This window comes from Eutrema salsugineum, unplaced genomic scaffold (assembly GCF_000478725.1).
Source record: "Eutrema salsugineum unplaced genomic scaffold, Eutsalg1_0 scaffold_5, whole genome shotgun sequence".
NCBI classification, from domain to species: Eukaryota; Viridiplantae; Streptophyta; class Magnoliopsida; order Brassicales; family Brassicaceae; genus Eutrema; species Eutrema salsugineum.
The window spans coordinates 5788870-5805447 of record NW_006256612.1 but is presented as its reverse complement, the minus strand read 5'-3'; the positions used below and the strand labels follow the sequence as shown (position 1 = coordinate 5805447).

At 39.3% G+C, this 16578-nt stretch overlaps 5 protein-coding genes across 6 annotated transcripts; 3 read left to right on the top strand and 2 right to left on the bottom strand.

The window, feature by feature from the left end:
• The first annotated feature begins 1941 nt into the window (after positions 1-1941).
• LOC18992314 (adenine phosphoribosyltransferase 1, chloroplastic) lies at positions 1942-3896 on the top strand. The gene is made up of 6 exons (XM_006415696.2): positions 1942-2181; positions 2384-2485; positions 2625-2735; positions 2892-2984; positions 3286-3435; positions 3550-3896. Exons 1-6 carry the CDS (start codon positions 2022-2024, stop codon positions 3660-3662), a joined length of 729 nt encoding a protein of 242 aa, XP_006415759.1. The 5' UTR covers positions 1942-2021; the 3' UTR covers positions 3663-3896.
• Positions 3897-4185: 289 nt separating this feature from the next.
• LOC18992313 (protein NPGR1) lies at positions 4186-7437 on the top strand. Of its 2 annotated transcripts, none has more exons than XM_024153177.1 (6): positions 4186-4422; positions 4619-4884; positions 4976-5237; positions 5327-6498; positions 6585-6729; positions 6845-7437. In XM_024153177.1, exons 2-6 carry the CDS (start codon positions 4684-4686, stop codon positions 7153-7155), a joined length of 2091 nt encoding a protein of 696 aa, XP_024008945.1. In that variant the 5' UTR covers positions 4186-4422; positions 4619-4683; the 3' UTR covers positions 7156-7437. The 2 variants fall into 2 exon arrangements, with proteins under 2 accessions (XP_024008945.1, XP_006415757.1); XM_006415694.2 differs by having other exon boundaries at positions 4192-4422; positions 4614-4884.
• A 199-nt stretch (positions 7438-7636) lies between these two features.
• On the bottom strand, positions 7637-8961 carry LOC18992312. Its single transcript, XM_006415693.2, has one exon. It carries the CDS (start codon positions 8889-8891, stop codon positions 7776-7778), a length of 1116 nt encoding a protein of 371 aa, XP_006415756.1. The 5' UTR covers positions 8892-8961; the 3' UTR covers positions 7637-7775.
• A 1436-nt stretch (positions 8962-10397) lies between these two features.
• LOC18992311 (U3 small nucleolar RNA-associated protein 4) lies at positions 10398-14651 on the bottom strand. Its single transcript, XM_006415692.2, has 11 exons — positions 14440-14651; positions 14192-14335; positions 13761-14052; positions 13611-13674; positions 13351-13464; positions 13115-13277; positions 12732-12879; positions 11597-12177; positions 11333-11514; positions 10942-11202; positions 10398-10849 (listed from the first exon to the last, which is right to left on the bottom strand). The coding sequence occupies exons 1-11, from the start codon at positions 14596-14598 to the stop codon at positions 10516-10518; spliced, it is 2442 nt and encodes an 813-aa protein (XP_006415755.1). The 5' UTR covers positions 14599-14651; the 3' UTR covers positions 10398-10515.
• A 231-nt stretch (positions 14652-14882) lies between these two features.
• On the top strand, positions 14883-16577 carry LOC18992310 (lecithin-cholesterol acyltransferase-like 1). The gene is made up of 2 exons (XM_006415691.2): positions 14883-15361; positions 15517-16577. The coding sequence occupies exons 1-2, from the start codon at positions 14967-14969 to the stop codon at positions 16424-16426; spliced, it is 1305 nt and encodes a 434-aa protein (XP_006415754.1). The 5' UTR covers positions 14883-14966; the 3' UTR covers positions 16427-16577.
• The last annotated feature ends 1 nt before the right edge of the window (position 16578 follows it).

The window sequence follows — 16578 nt, the reverse complement described above, 5'->3', positions numbered from 1 at the left end:
ATTTTCTTCTTCATTGAAGCAATAACTTCGTTTAGTTTGGAATATTTGGATTGAATCTGGCGGTAAAATTTTCCTATTGCTCTGAAATTTTTTATAGAACAATAATTTTGGTGGGTTTGTTTGAATTACTTACAACTGCGGAGTGTTTTGCCTAGTGGCCGTAGTCATAGGCTGTGAATGGAGACGAAAATGCGGTGCGGATTTGAGAAGATTTTTAAAAAACGCTTTAACAACACCAATCAACATATATTTGTCAATACTTTGAGGTTTTGTAAAAGTAACAAAGAAAAGATAAAAAATCTTTGCACAGATTTCTATACCTAATAGAAATGAAAAACGCTTTTCAAACTCAACCACAAGGTACGGGTGGAGCAAAAAACCGCATATACTTGAAATAGATTTATTATTTTAATAATAAAACTGAGATAAATACATACTTATATATATTACATAAAAAACATTATTATAAATTTATCATTATTTTTTCAAAACAATCTTTAGTCATCTTTTTACACATTTAATATAAATACATAAAAATTATATTTATAAAAATTTTTGTGTTCAGTATTTTTTTATATGTTGTATAACTTTAATTAGATTAAAATTAATTAAAATAATCATTTTAATAATAGATTATTGATAAAAATGATATTTTTATCTTCTAAATAATTTCATGTACCAAAAGTTAAATTTTTCACCAATTAAACATTATTATGCATCATTTGTTTTATTTCATAAATAACATTTATTTCGTACATATTTAGATCTTAAGTAATTCTAAATATGTTTTAAGTGATATTAAAAGACCATAAACAACAGCTAAACATTTTACTATAGAGCAAATAAAAGACAAAATTACAGATATATTGTGGATTCAAAATATTTGATAATTGTTGTTTGTATTGTACTTTATTTATTATGAATTATCATTTTATTTTATTTTGTAACATATAAATTTTTAATTAAATTTCTATTTAAATATTTAAAGTTCATAAATATATACAATTATTTTTTATTAACCAAAATAAATAATTTAATTCTAATTATATTAAATTATATATTTTTATAATATATTTATCTATAATATGTAATCTGTACCGTTTTAGTCTTATTCACCATTCAAATATTTTTTTGTAGACTGTAAGCTGTTTTTTCACCAATCAAACATTATTCTGTACCGCTAATTATATATAAATTGCACTTGTCCCGCAAATATATTTTCCCGCACGTACCGCAGTTGAACTGTACCACACTTTAAAACCGCTTTTCCCGTACAGCAAAAAACGCTGTCACCATTCGAACCCATAATCGTTTCTTAACAATCAGATCAGTTGAATTTTTGGACGTGATTTTTTTTTTGTTAATGTGAAAAGAATTAAAAACTAGCCACCTTTGACCAAAAACAAGACACCAAGGGCTGTTTGGGCATTCGGTTATTCGGATCGGAACCAATCGGTTCCGGATATTTTGGGTAGAGGAAGTTAGGATCCATCGGGTATTTTTATAAATTTCGGTTCTGGTTTGGTACCTTTATTTCGGTTCGATTCCGGTTCGGATAATCGGATCCGGATCCTTTACCTCAAATTTTTAATTCGACTCACACTTTTTTAATAACAAAAATTCAAAAATATATATATCAAAACTTAAAAATATACCTAAAAGTCCCAAAAATAAAGAAAATATATCTGTAAAACCAGAAATATATACCAAATATAAAAAAAATAAAAAAAAACTAATATTTAGAAAGATATATAATTATACTTTGGATAATTCGGATACTCAATCGGTTCTCGGTTCGATATTAATTCGGTTCCGGTTCTTCAGGTATAAGAGGTTAAGATCCATCGGATATTTTTAAAAATTTCGGTTCGGATTCGGTACCTCCATTTCAGTTCGGTTCCGATTCGGATATTCGGATCCGGGTTTTTTGCCCAGGCCTAGTGCTTACTGCTTAGGTTGCTTTTGAGAGACTTTGAATAAGCGTTGATCACGGCGTTTTAAGATCTCTCAATCCAAAGAAAATGCAAACAATAATTGCTCTTGCTCCATTAGTTTCTCATCGTCTCTGTCTTGCTCCTCCTCCGTTCCCTCGCCACCGTCTTCTCTGCCGCCGTGCTCCTTCGATCCGCCTCCCAAGCCACCGTTCTTCTACCACCTCCTTCCGCCTCCTCTCCTCCTTCGGTAGACCCCACCACTTCCTACTTCCTTTTTTTTTTTTATAACTTTTTTTGGTTGGTGGGGCAATTCCGTCAAAGCATGAAAATCATTTGGATAAATTGGTCATTTTTTTTTCATCGTTGCTTCTCTTTTGAGTCTTTAGGTCTGTGTGTTTGCATCTGACGACGCCTTTTCGTTGATCTCCCGATTCTTGTGTTGAAAGCAGCAGCGAGTCGGGACAGTGAAATGGCAACTGAAGATGGGCAAGATCCGAGAATCCCTAAGATCGCCTCTTCCATTAGAGTCATCCCCGACTTCCCTAAACCAGGTCTTTTCCCTTTTGTACGATGATTGTTTTTTTTTCCAACTTTACTTTATAGCGATGTCGTCTCTTTCCACTTGTTTAAGCTTGATCTGTGTCTCGATCTTTGTAATGTTTGTCCCTCTGGATTGAATTCTTTTGGCAGGGATCATGTTTCATGACATAACGACGCTTCTACTCGACACTGAAGCCTTTAAAGATACCATTGATTTGTTTGTTGAAAGATACAAAGGGAAAGGCATCTCTGTTGTTGCAGGTAACTTCTTGCATAGGGGCTATAACTCATGGGTCTGTTTCGAATTAGCCTCTAGTATTATTAGTCTTGATTGGATACTGTGTGTGTGTTAACCTATAAAGTGAAAGTTGATTATTTCTTTTGTATGTAATGAGTTCTTTCTAAAATGCTTGGCAGGTGTTGAAGCTAGGGGTTTCATTTTTGGCCCTCCTATTGCGTTGGCTATTGGTGCGAAATTCGTTCCCATGAGGAAGCCCAAGAAGTTACCTGGTATCATTTTCTTTCCTCTAGTGTCTTAACTTGCTCTAATGGTTTAGTGTTATGTCGTTCGTTTAAATGTCTTCTTGCTCTAAGTTTAACAATTATTGTTTGCTCGAACTTGACTTGAGCAATGTGACTTCACTCGCTTGCTTTGTATCTAATTTTGTTGTTTACATATCGACGGAGTAAGTTGTCTATCTTGACCAATTACGAGAAAGGTGTTTGTTAAGTCATTTGAACACTTATTGAGCAACGCCAAATAAAATAACAAATCTCATTCCTAATGAGTAGAGTATGGTTTCTTGAACAGGGAAGGTTATCTCTGAGGAGTATTCACTGGAGTATGGAACAGATAAGATTGAGATGCATGTAGGAGCAGTAGAGCCTGGTGAGCGTGCTATTATCATAGATGACCTCATTGCCACTGGTGGTACACTCTCTGCTGCTGTCCGACTACTTGGTAACCTCAACATTTGAGAATTTGATTCATCGTTTTGATAAATCTTGAATAAGTAAATGTTTCACTTAAACCTTTGACTCTCTCGTCTCTTTATCAATTGGTTGTGAGTTGCAGAGCGAGTAGGAGTGAAGATTGTGGAGTGTGCTTGCGTGATTGAGTTACCAGAGTGTAAGGGAAGGGAGAAACTAGGAGAGACGCCTCTATTTATCCTTATAAGCTCGGCTTAACAAAGAAACCTCAAGGGAAATGGGGTTATATATTATTGGATCAAGTCTTTGATGCTATATTTTTTTTCATGTATGGTGAGACTTTTTGCTTGAGATTTGATCATTGTTGTTTCAAAACTTATCATAAATTGGGATTCGATTGCAGCTCTGACTGTTTGATCTAAAAGAGAAAAAAACCCGATTAAATAAAGTGTTATGGGTTTTATTTATAGGATCGAATTGTAACTGGAAAAATTTGGCCAATTCTTTACAAAAATTTTCGGATTTCATATCATTTCTCCCTTCATTTCAGCATGCTGGCTTTGCTAAGCTCGATTTATGTTCATATAATTCATTGATAAATGATTTTTTTTTTTGGTCGTATTCGTTGATTAATGAATAAAAATAGGTATGTGTATTTTGGGAATGTTTTCTTCAAGCATCTTGTAGTTGAAAACAGATATACATGTGGGACCCAAAACAAAATTTCAAATTACATTAAAAAAAAAAACAAAAAAAAAAAAGAAATCACAGCGTGGGTGACGCTGGCTGCTGCTGCTGCTTACACTTACAGTGACATGAACAACACAGAGGCAAAATGACAAAGAACGCTTCATCGATTTCGGATCTCCGCTTTGATTAATCGATTTTACAAAATTTCCTGGGTTTTGATTTCTCGCTCCTAATTTTGCTTGACCAAAGCTCAAGTTTGGGCTGTTTTCATGGCTGCTATTCGCGTTTCTCGATGTCCCTGATTGCGTTTTGTTTCTACCATTTCCTTGTAAGCTTTCGCCATTTTTTCTTCTGCTTAGCTTTTTTTTTCCTTTTCCTAAGCTTGTTTTCTCTTTGGGACTATGCTATATCCTTCACTTTGTGAAAGCAGCAACATTATTGTAGAGGTTAAAAGGCAGCAAAATCTAATAGCCTTAAGGATTTGTGGTTATATTCTGAAAATCTGTTTTTTTTTCGTAGTGAAGCTGCGTAGATCTGTTGAATCCATTAATCGCATTTCTGCGTCTGTGAAGAGAGGAAGAGGAGGAGGATGTTGTGTGCTTGTTCAGGCGAACAATTCCGGTTCGAGGAGCAGCCTGGGTCGCCGGAATCACTAGCAACAAGAGATTTCTCAGCTAGTGGACTTTCTTCTTCCAGAACTAGAGGAGGCGATTGGGATTCAAAACTGGAAGAGATTCAAGTGGATGAAGCTGAATCGACTCTAAAGGAGGCTCTCTCACTCAACTATGAGGTGAGTTTAGCTACTTCTGCACTCAAATTTTTGGGTAAACAGAAATCACCGATTCCTTCCTGATGTTGAGCTTGCTTTTTCTGTTTTTTAGGAAGCTAGGGCTTTGCTGGGGAGACTTGAATATCAGAGAGGTAATTTCGATGCAGCGCTTCAGGTGTTTAAGGGGATTGATATTAAGGTCTTAACTCCGAGGATAGTCAAAGCCATCGTAGAGAGAACACGTCCGTGCAAACCACCACGCTCCAGAGTTGCTATTGTGCCTCCAAGCTCAATGTCAATGCATTCTGTCAGTTTACTTCTTGAAGCAATCTTGCTTAAAGCTAGATCACTAGAGGAACTCGGGTGTTGCAAAGGTATGTAATAAGTATGATAAACCTTTCATGCTCTCTGGATTTTTGCTTTGAAATCTGGTCACAGTGCTCTGCTGTTTATTGTTTTACAGAGGCTGCAGAGGAATGCAAATTAATCCTGGATATGGTTGAATCTGCACTACCAAGTGGCATGCCTGACCGAATCAGTGGATTTGGTAAACTACAAGAAGTTTTTCAAAAGGCCCTCGAATTGCTTCCTTTACTATGGACAAAAGCAGGGAATTTTCATGAAACAATTGCTTCATATCGCCGTGCTTTATCCAGACCATGGAATTTGGATCCCCAAAGGCTAGCTATTACGCAGAAATCCTTAGCTTTGGTTCTACTTTACGGAAGTGTTGAGGCATGCCCAAAAGAGAACATGGAAGAAGCAATTGTGTTACTAATGTTACTCATAAAGAAGATAGTGGTTGGAGAAATACAGTGGGATCCAGAACTGATGGATCATCTCACTTATGCTCTTTCGATGACTGGACAGTTTGAAGTGTTAGCGAGCTATCTAGAGCAGATTCTTCCAGGTGTTTACACTCGAGGGGAGAGATGGTACCTTCTCTCACTTTGTTACAGTGCTGCAGGGATTGATAAAGCGGCCATCAATCTATTGAAGATGGCCTCAGGTCCTTCTGAATCAAGACAGATACCACACACTCCTTGGTTATTGTTTGGAGCAAAGCTGTGCTCTGAAGATCCAAAACACTCAATGGACGGCATAAATTTTGCTCAAAGGCTGCTCGACTTGGCAAACAATCAGAGTGAACATATTTTGAGCGAAGCACACAGGTTCCTTGGTGTATGCTATGGAAACGCTGCAAGAAGTTCCAAATTAGACTCTGAACGGGTTTTATTTCAGAAGAAATCCCTTTTCTCTCTAAATAAAGCAGCAAAGAGGGCCATGGATGGTCCGGAACCAGATGTTATATTTAACCTAAGCGTTGAGAATGCAGTTCAAAGAAACCTTCAGGTGGCTTTGGATGGCGCGGTTGAGTATTCTAGTATGGTGGGAGGAGTTTCTACTAGAGGATGGAAACATTTAGCTATTGTACTTTCAGCGGAGAAACGGCTCAAGGATGCTGAATCTATTCTGGACTTTACCATGGAAGAGGCCGGTGATATCGAGAAGTTGGAGCTTATGAAGTTGAAAGCTGTGCTTCAGATGGCTCAAGAACAACCTAAGCAGGCATTGAAAACATGCAGCAGCTTGCTGGCCCTAATCCGGGCGCAGGAGAAACCTGAAAAATCCGAGGTACCTAGTTCGGGTGTCATAATATGAAAGAGACATACTCTCTGATACTTGTGATCTCTCTGACTACTCTTATTCTATATTCCCAGGCTCTGCTACAGAAGTTTGAAACAGAAGCTTGGCAAGACCTGGCCTCTGTCTACGGAAAGCTAGGTTCATGGTCGGATGCAGAAACATGTCTGGAGAAGGCAAGATCCATTCGGTTTTATTCTCCCAGAGGCTGGAATGAGACAGGTATGGAGAAAAGACATTTAAGAGTCATACAAACGAACTCATAAAGTTTTCCACATTCATAATTTCTCCCGTGTTGATAACAAGTTCCATACATTTGTTTCTATGGTTGGGATAGGTTTGTGTCTAGAAGCTAAATCACTTCATGAAGAGGCTTTAATATCCTTCTTTCTATCGCTCTCGATCGAACCAGAACACGTGCCCAGCATTGTCTCTATAGCAGAGGTTATGATGAAATCAGGTGGTGATTCACTTCCAACCGCTAAAAGTTTTCTGATGAACGCGTTAAGATTAGACCCGAGAAATCACAACGCGTGGATGAAGCTAGGGGATGTTGCCAAAATGCAAGGCTTGTCACAGCAAGCTGCAGAATTTTACCAAGCTGCATATGAACTAGAGCTGTCTGCTCCGGTGCAGAGCTTCATTTGACTTGCAAAGAGTTTTTAGGATGAAGTCACTCACGCAAACAAGGTTAAAATTTCGTCAGCTTCTAAACAAGGTCGCAGAGAGGCAGATTCTTGACGATAACTTTTTGATAAATAAAGTTTGAAGTTGTAGTTTGTTGGATGGTAATGTAAGATCAGTTATATGAGCCACATTGGTTTTGAAGAGTATCTCATTAATCTACATGAATTAATGTCACAGCCTCACAGGGCACTTCCTTAGATGGAAGCTATCATAGTTACTTAACCAATGTCACAGGCAGTCTAGGGTCTGAATTGAAAACCAAGTCTCACGTCATATGCGTTGTAATTTATCATATAAAGTATCTTGTGTAGTTTAAGCTTTTTACATGAGTATTCAATCGCTTCCAGCCCAAGTCATGCAGACAACATCAAATCGACATTTACCAACTAAATTTGGAAGTCCTGTTTCGTTACAGAGAAACCATCACTTACTAAAATAAGGAGCAACTTGTTGTTCTTCATAGTGTATTTAAACAACAGAGAATTATCACTAACCGAGATTTACACATTCGCTATATGATATACTATATGATCATTACGCTAAAGCACTAAAAAAAGAACAACACATACTCCTAAACCTAATTAAGCATTGCAGCTTGACTGACAAGTTTCTCTGGTCCTTGTGTGAAACCTCCACGTAAAGACATAATCTTTGGAATCGCAAGCAAGTTTCATCACATCGCAGAACGCGTGCACAAACTCCTCCTTACCGTCTCTTCCCCACTCTATCCTCACCCAGCAAGAAAACCCATTGTTCTCCGGGATTTTGGTTTCACAGAGATGGATCATCACTTCCCCACAGATCCTCTTCCCTCTCACCATTGAATCTAGCCACGAGCACTCAGGCTGCCCCATCATTTCTTTGTACGCCGAGTTCACGAGCCTGACCCTGTTCTTGGAATCGGATATGATAGTGGGCAAGTCGTCGGATTCGACTTCCTCTTCGACCTCTTGTGGTAATTTCTTGCTGATTTGATATGGTGGAGATGGGTTGGTTAGTGGGTTTATGCATGCTACGTTGATCCTTGAGCAAACCGGCCTTATGGCTTGCGGTGCAATGACTCTGCTTGTGTTTGTGTCTGTGGCCGTGGTTGTAACTGTGGGTCCTTGTAGTTGCTTCAAGAAATCTCTCTCTTGTATCACTTCTGCAGTCTTGTTCAGATCAATGACAACTTTTCCTTTGACCTCTGGCTCCATGCATTTGGAAGGAGGAGGAGGAGAGCATTGAAGAAGAGGCAGAGTCACCAAAGCAGAAGAGCCGCCACCATTATTCTCCAAGGTGTAGCCAACTTGTGCGAGGCTAGGTAACCCATGAGGGAACGCCTGAAACGACAGAGTTTTAATAGGGCCAAAGACACGTGGTGTAGTAGTAGTAGTGGTGGAGGATATTGTGGCAGAAGGAGATGACGACTTGGGTCTCTTCAAGGCGAGAGGAGAAGTTGGGCCCATACCACCACGGCCTCGCTTGCGGGTTCTTGTAGGCCTGGCTTGAAGCTGAGGCCAGAGGTTACGGAGGTAAGGAGATTGGCTGATCTTATGAGACATAGAGGAAGAAGTGTCATTATCGTTAACTTGGGAGGACGTCGTTCCAGGTTTAGGAGCAATGGGTCTATATTTGGACAATATCTCAGCTGTTTTAAGAGTTGTGGTTGTTGAGTGAGAATGGTGTGACTGATGAGGGTTAAGTATCTTTATCATGGCGTTAAAGAAAACAAAAATCTCCAACAAGAAGAAGGAAGAAAGAAAGAAAGAAAGAAAGAAGAAGAAGATGGATGTTGAGAGATTGGTGAAGAAGGAGGTTATAATAAGGAGAGGAAAGGACCAATAAGAGAGAGGCGAATATTAAGGAACAAGGACATTTGGAGAGAAAAGGATGGGTACGTGTTAGAGAAGGTCGAGGATAGGGACACGTGTGAGAGAAATTGAGTTAATGTGCCGTTTTTACAATGGAAGAAGATATTGGGAGATGTGGTTCGGTTCACCAATCACAGTGGATGTCACCGCAACGCGTGTTGTTGCTGGACGTCATGCGTGCCTACACCTATCTCCCCTCTCTTTTTCTTGATTTTTCTTCCTTCTTAATTTCTGTTTTACTTTGGAGTATTTTGACTACATGCAATGTATGTATGTATATTCGAGGCTTTGTGAAAATGTTTTTTGAACTTGAAAAAAAGTTATTATTATTTATTTAGTTGTTGTTGTTGTTGTTAATAGGCGTTATCGATCGGGGCGTGTCTTTGGTTATTCGAGAATAGACGTGTGCGTAAGGAATTGGTGGTTGGGGAGTAACACGAGGCAGTTGCAGCGTCTGTCTGCTCCATGCAACGGTGGGAGAGAAGGAAAGGCACGTGGAGTTTTCTTAGTTGACGTCTGTGGGTTTCTTTTCTCGTACGTGTCTTCTTAATTTTGTAATGCCTTTTTTTTTTTCTCTCTTTTCTTTTCTTAAATAAAATCCTGCCTTTGCCGTTTAACATCCTCTGTTTGGTCGACACATACTCTTCTCTCGCCTCCAGATTTCCGTTTGTCGTGGTTTTGCTGTCTCTTTTTTACTTTTCTCTGATTCTGAATTCAGGGAAAAATAAATAAATAAAAAATTTGGAATCGTTATGAAAAAAAAGTTTTACGTTTTGCATGCGGCGTCTAACGCTCCATGTTTAAAGATTTTTATCATGTGCGAGATTTGTTAAGTTTATCCATTCGTCATACACCAAATTTTATGGTTACTAGATCCTACCATATATATATTCTACAAAATGGCTTGATTCGTAAAAGTGAAGAGAGAAAAAAAATATGGTTTACGGTTCGGTTGCTAAGTTTGGGAAGATTCTGAAATGTGTATTGCATTAAAAAAGAAGAAGAAGAGATATATGCACATCACTTCTTAAGTCCATACATGCAATAGTTTCTTTACTCGACTGACTGTACCTATGATTTAAGTGAATCTCCCTTACATTGCATTGCATGTTCATCCGATGATTCTTTGTATCCACAGACACAAAGTATTGTACATGCTTGGGAATGAGCCGACTTTGAAGATGGCCCATATATTAGCTGGGCCTTTGCAATAACAGGTTCTTAATATATAAAATCTATTAGATAGCAAAACTCAGTATCCAAACAGTGACAAAAACAACAAACAACCAGAAAAAGAAATGCATAAATTCAAGAAACTATTATAATTCGCCACTATTTTTCCTCTAACTCTTAAACACTTCATTCAACCTACTATGTCAGGGCCTCAAAAATGAAAAGGGAAACTTTCTTCAGAGAAGAGCTTCCTCTCTCTCTCTCTCTCTCTCTCTCTCTCTCTCTCTCTCCTTCCTTATGTCCCAAATATATGTCTGTGAACTGGTTGTGTATCTAAACTCTTGATAACTTCCATCCATGGTTTCTCTACCACCAAGATTGCACTTTTCGATAGATGTCTTAGATATAGAACCGGGTGCTTTGAGGTTACCATTTCAAACTTCTCGCTCTCATTACTCTTGCTCTCTTTTTGATACTCCTCTAACCTACGTTTCCGGGTCCCATTCCCCAGTTTCTTCAAACCAATGTTAGCAATTCTACCTTCTACTTTTTCAGAGAGGTTGCCGCATGACAAATCCATCTCTTCGTCTTGTTTCCTCGGCTTCCCAAATTCAATCAAACACTTTGCTCTGCTTTGCAACAAAAATACAAGTGTCACGATTACAAGGGCTTTGTTTTATTTTCGTAGTGCAAATGGTCGTTAGTGAAAAATCTGAAGTACCTGGAGCTGTAAATGATTACAGATGATGAACTTAGTGATGGAGAGAATGAGAGCCCTACGACTTCACCAGGAAACTCTTGGTATCTCTTTGGCAAACAAATAGTGTGCAGCAATGACCACTCGCCCAACTGTCTAGCTTCCACGTCCAATGCAAAGACCTGGTTTGAAGAGGTTGAGATCACAAGAATGTTGTTGTCCCTGGGATGAAAACCAGCGGCTGCAACAGATGCACCATCAAACCTTGATATGAACCAATGCTGCCTGTAAACAAAATCAAAGCCTAAATGAAACCAAAAAATATATATATAGAAGAAGCTGCTAGTAAAATATGCAACCCATGAACAAGTCTTCACAAAGAATTGTAAGCAGAAAGGGATCACAAAATGTTCACCTCTGTGTTTCTAGATTGAACACATATATGTCCCCAAAGCAATTGATAGCAGCTAGCCAATGATCATTTGAGCTAGTATACAGTTTTGTAACCGGAGGCTCGCGAGGAGGAAATTCACCTTCCAGCCCCTCCTGACGTGGAGTAAAAGTATGCAATAACTCCATGCTATTACTGTCAACAGTCTGCCAACAGAATAAAGTTCTGATGTTGATAAGGTCAAGCAAGCAAAATAATAATTGATACTAGCAAAAGATTGGCACATACATATATCCTTCTATCTTGCCCAGCTATTATCAACCGAGAGCAGTCACAGCTGAAGACCATTGAGTGAGCAAATGGAAGATTGGGAAGTCGCTTTCTATCTGCACTCCATGGATTCTTTCCATGCTTATTATTTTTCAACTCAAATAGACTTGGGCGAATTTGGTCAGAATAAGCAAAAAGTGACCCTGTGTTAGAAATTGCACTGCATATGATCTTCCGGGCATCTTTACTTTTAACACGAACCAATGGCTTGGTGGAGACACGCCCACTAGAATCACTGCTTATGTGAATACGAAGAATATCTAAAGAACAAGAATCCTGAACCAAGAGAAGAGAAGTCTGATTGAACATTGTATTATGTACCATCTGCATAGGTACTCTCTGAGGCGCAGGACATATATCATGTGGAGGGAACTTAGTGAACTCTTGAACTGAGTATGCAAAAAGCTTTGCATCATCACCAGCTGAAATGAGCATTGGAACCCCCATATGTGCCCATTTATGGTAACTAAAACCAACCGGCTTCTCCTTTCTCCGCTGTTTAGGACTTTTTCCTTTTGTATTACTGTCTGGAAGGGAACCTGCATAAGGTGGGAGCTTAAGAACCACAAAATAACAAAAAGACTAGGCAGCTTCTAGATATATGAAAACATTGTTCTCATATGCATCCTGATACGCATCATGTCCTATGCCCAAAATCGGTGTAGGGTTTCTCTTGATAAATGTCAAGTAGTTGATAAAATTGGGTTACTTTTTTTACATCCATTTCTATTTGTAATCACATGAGGACTTCTTAAAATACTCATTTGTGATTCTCATCCGGAGAAAAGAGTTTTAGGGAGGTTAATTGCTTTTAACCGAGAAGGCTTTGACACAGTTGGAGTTTTAGCTTCTGATTTCATTTTACTGCACTAAAGAGAAGCTTTGGGTTTTCAATAGGTGTTTGTGATCCTTAAATCTAACTTTAAAGGCTTTAACAACCGCATTTAACGTTCTAGTGTCTGATTCTAGACTATGAACACTTTGAGTTTTCTCTGTGTTCGTGATCCTTTAACCCTTAACACATCCTAACACGAATTTTATTGCAAACCATACTGGAAAATCTGAATGTAGTTTAACTCAAGAAGCCACTGACCTTCTGAACTTATTGGCATTGCCACAGTTAGAGCTCTGATGTCATGCGTATGAGCCCTTACACAACCGATATAATCCCACTTATGAGTGGAAGAAGGTTTCAAATCTTTTGAATTGAGTGTACCACCAGCGAGCGTATATAGGATAACCTACAAAAGAATGAACAGAGAATTAGAAAGTTGACACCATTAATACAAAATAACACATCGAATGTTATGCTAAAGCAGGAAGGTTTCTGTTTAATTTTCCAGAACCTTACAATTGGTCAAAGTATTTGTTTCCACTTTATTTGAGTCCCATGTCTCGTCAAAGGGAAACCAATCTTTATGATACACCAATTGTTAAGGTGGGATTCACATGAGATAACACAACAGGATCATTTACCTGTCCATCGGCACCTGCAGAAAACACACGGTTATGACTTGGGGCTGCTGCAAGAGCATTGACATCACCCTTGTGATTAGAATGCGCCTGTAAAAGGGTTCCACGCTGGCTATCCCAAAACTGGACACTTCCTGTACTATCTCCGCTGACAAGAACTCCACATCTAATATAAGATACAGATCATCAGCAATAGGAAAAGAAAGACACAAACTAACATGAGTATGATAATTATTTACCTCAGTGAAAGAAGTGACCAAATGCAGAGCTCAGACCCATTTCCAAGTCCTCCAAGTCCAACTGTAATTCTATATACCTCATGGCAGAGATTAACATCCCAGCATCTGATCAGCCTACAAACAATGTTGGGAAGCCAAAAACAACTTAATTAGAGAAATCGAAGAAACATTTAGGGGTCTTCTTTCCAGCCAAATTAAGTGTCTCTTACGAAAGTAAATTAATATTCATCCCATACAAAGCAAACAAAAAATATTCTCACCCATCACTACTGCCTGAAAAGATTCTGTGAGCGTCCAAACTCCATGTCACACTTAGAGCACGGCCTATGAAAATAATGATCCATAAAAATCTAAACAGATACAATAATGAAAAATCAAAATGATGCTAAACGGGAGTAAGGATGTCTCACCACTGACTCTAGGCAACGATCTATAGTATGTTAACTTGTCTGATTCAGAGATATAATATATCCTCACGCAGCCATCATCACAGGCAACAGCAAGATGCCTATCCAGGGCCTCTGATTTCTCGTCAAGCTCATCCAACTCTGAATCATCTTCAATTCCACTTTCTTCCTCGTCATCTGATTTCTCACTCAAGTATCTATTCTGAATCAGCTCAGTTTCTTTGCCTTCTGTTTCAGTGGAGGGAGGTGTCACAGCCATTTGCCAGATTGATACTCCAATTGACTCTAGGACGACCTGCACAAATAGATTGAATGATCGATAAGAGAAATAATACTTGCAGAAAACAAGCAAATAAGAGAATCCGCTTATTTCGGAAATCAGTAAAAACCCATCATTTACAAGGAGCTAGAAGTTTTAATTAAGTGATATTCACCTTCTGCTTCAGGTCAAAGAGATCCCACTCTGAAATTGTTCCATCGATACTCGAAGAAAACAATCTAGCGGAATTCAAATCTTTAGAGCCAGAACCAAGCCAGGCAAGGTAGGAGATTCTCGATTTTGGATCTCCATGGATGATCTAAGCTCAATTGAGAAGAAAAAAAAAAATCAACTGGGCATACTTCACGAATCTCAACGAATCGAAAATGTGATAAATGGAAGAAGAATAGGAGGAGCTCGTACGAGTTGACAGTGCCAAGAGACAGCACCAGGGGAGACGAGCCAGAGCTCAAGAGAACCGTCTTCACGAGCTGCGGCGACCTGAGAGCCGTCGGGACTGGTAGAAAGGGCTACCACCGGAGATGGCTTCCAATCGACGGAGCTGCAACGGTACTCAAACATTGGTGCTACGGAGGAGGCGAACTATCTTCTCTGAGAAAGAGGACGCAACACTAGAATTTAGGTTTTTGAAGGGTTTAGACTTTTTAACGGTGGTTTGAAACCGGCCGGGTCGACCCGACTAGATTTGGGGCACAAAACTGGATCCAGGTTAAATACGTTGTCCCAGGAAATAATAAATGTGGAATAAATATCTGCAGACCCTCTAGATAAGTAAGCGGGTTTCATATCACCATATATTACTTATCTTAAGCCATACGTTTTAGACATCACTCTGCTCTCTGCATTACTCTTTCCAAATTCAATGGACTTTTCTTCCAAATGTCCAGATTTACATAGAGACACTTGAGACTCTGTTTCTTGTAAAGAAAATGAACACATCTTCACACTATTTGGTAGTTATAAAGATGCTCTTAATGGTGACAATGACCTCCATGTGTCAAGCTGCGAGTAACGTCCACCCTCTGATTCTTGTTCCAGGAAATGGAGGTAACCAGCTAGAGGCAAGACTGGACCGAGACTACAAACCAAGCAGCGTCTGGTGTAGCAGCTGGTTAAACCCGGTTCGCAAGAAGAGTGGTGGATGGTTCAGGCTATGGTTCGATCCATCAGTGCTCTTGTCTCCCTTCACTAGGTGCTTCAACGAACGAATGATGTTGTGCTATGACGCAGATTCAGATGATTATCAAAATGCACCTGGTGTCCAGACCCGGGTTTCTCATTTCGGTTCTACAAAATCCCTTCTTTACCTCGACCCTCGTCTCCGGTATAGTACCCTCCAACATTCTTTGTTACTAGCTTCCTTGCGTTGAGTTCTGGTTTATTAATGATCAATATGTGAATTGTATGGTACATATGCATTAAACACTTAAAGATCAATGTGTATATTTGGTTTGATATAATAAGGTGTCATTTTTGCAGAGATGCCACATCATACATGTCACATTTGGTGAAAGCTTTAGAGAAAGACTGTGGATATGTTAACGACCAAACCATCCTTGGAGCGCCATATGACTTCAGGTATGGCCTGGCTGGGTCGGGCCACTCGAGCCGTGTAGCTTCACAGTTCCTACAAGACCTCAAACAACTGGTGGAGAAAACGAGCAGAGAGAACAAAGGAAAGCCAGTGATACTCCTCTCTCATAGCCTAGGAGGTCTTTTCGTCCTCCATTTTCTCAACCGTAGCTCCGCTTCATGGCGCCAAAAGTACATCAAACACTTTGTTGCACTCGCTGCGCCATGGGGCGGGACTGTTGAGCAGATGAAGACGTTTGCCTCTGGGAACACACTCGGTGTTCCTTTTGTAAACCCTTTGCTGGTCAGGCCTCAACAGAGAACCTCCGAGAGTAACCAATGGCTACTTCCGTCTCCCAATGTGTTTCACGACAGAACTAAACCGCTTGTTGTTACTCCTCGGGTTAACTACACGGCTCATGAGATGGATCGGTTTCTTGCAGACATTGGGTTTTCTCAAGGAGTTGTCCCTTACAAGACAAGAGTTTTGCCTTTAACAGAGGATATGGTGACTCCTGGAGTGCCGGTTACTTGCATATATGGAAGAGGAGTTGATACCCCGGAGGTTCTGGTTTATGGAGAAGGAGGATTCGATGAGCAACCAGAGATCAAGTATGGAGATGGAGACGGGACGGTTAACTTGGCGAGCTTAGCAGCTTTGGAGTTGATTCACAAAGTTGAGAGCTTGAAAACCGTAGAGATTAGTGGAGTCTCGCATACCACAATACTTAAAGATGAGATCGCACTTAAAGAGATTGTGAAGCAGATTTCGATTATTAATTCTGGATTAGCCAACGTTAATGCCATGACTGAATGAAGGCAGCTATTAGTCAGGTTGAGAGTAAGTGAAATTAATTAGTTTGTTTTCGTTATAAGCTTACATATATCTCACCATTGTATAGTTGTAGATAAAGAAGTAAAGCCTACAGGCTACAAGAGAAATGGAATGTTTATCTCTTTTTTTTTTAT

Coding starts and splice junctions, on each gene's coding strand:
- LOC18992311 (XM_006415692.2), bottom strand. CDS start 14,598: ATGTTTGAGTACCGTTGCAGCTCCGTCGATTGGAAGCCATCTCCGGTG. Junction 11,203..11,332: donor TTCAATCTAGAAACACAGAG/GTGAACATTTTG, acceptor TTTTGTTTACAG/GCAGCATTGGTTCATATCAA. Junction 10,850..10,941: donor GTAATCATTTACAGCTCCAG/GTACTTCAGATT, acceptor GTTGCAAAGCAG/AGCAAAGTGTTTGATTGAAT.
- LOC18992313 (XM_024153177.1), top strand. CDS start 4,684: ATGTTGTGTGCTTGTTCAGGCGAACAATTCCGGTTCGAGGAGCAGCCT. Junction 5,238..5,326: donor GGAACTCGGGTGTTGCAAAG/GTATGTAATAAG, acceptor ATTGTTTTACAG/AGGCTGCAGAGGAATGCAAA. Junction 6,499..6,584: donor AGAAACCTGAAAAATCCGAG/GTACCTAGTTCG, acceptor CTATATTCCCAG/GCTCTGCTACAGAAGTTTGA.
- LOC18992314 (XM_006415696.2), top strand. CDS start 2,022: ATGCAAACAATAATTGCTCTTGCTCCATTAGTTTCTCATCGTCTCTGT. Junction 2,182..2,383: donor CCGCCTCCTCTCCTCCTTCG/GTAGACCCCACC, acceptor TGTTGAAAGCAG/CAGCGAGTCGGGACAGTGAA. Junction 3,436..3,549: donor TGCTGCTGTCCGACTACTTG/GTAACCTCAACA, acceptor TGTGAGTTGCAG/AGCGAGTAGGAGTGAAGATT.
- LOC18992310 (XM_006415691.2), top strand. CDS start 14,967: ATGAACACATCTTCACACTATTTGGTAGTTATAAAGATGCTCTTAATG. Junction 15,362..15,516: donor TACCTCGACCCTCGTCTCCG/GTATAGTACCCT, acceptor TCATTTTTGCAG/AGATGCCACATCATACATGT.
- LOC18992312 (XM_006415693.2), bottom strand. CDS start 8,891: ATGATAAAGATACTTAACCCTCATCAGTCACACCATTCTCACTCAACA.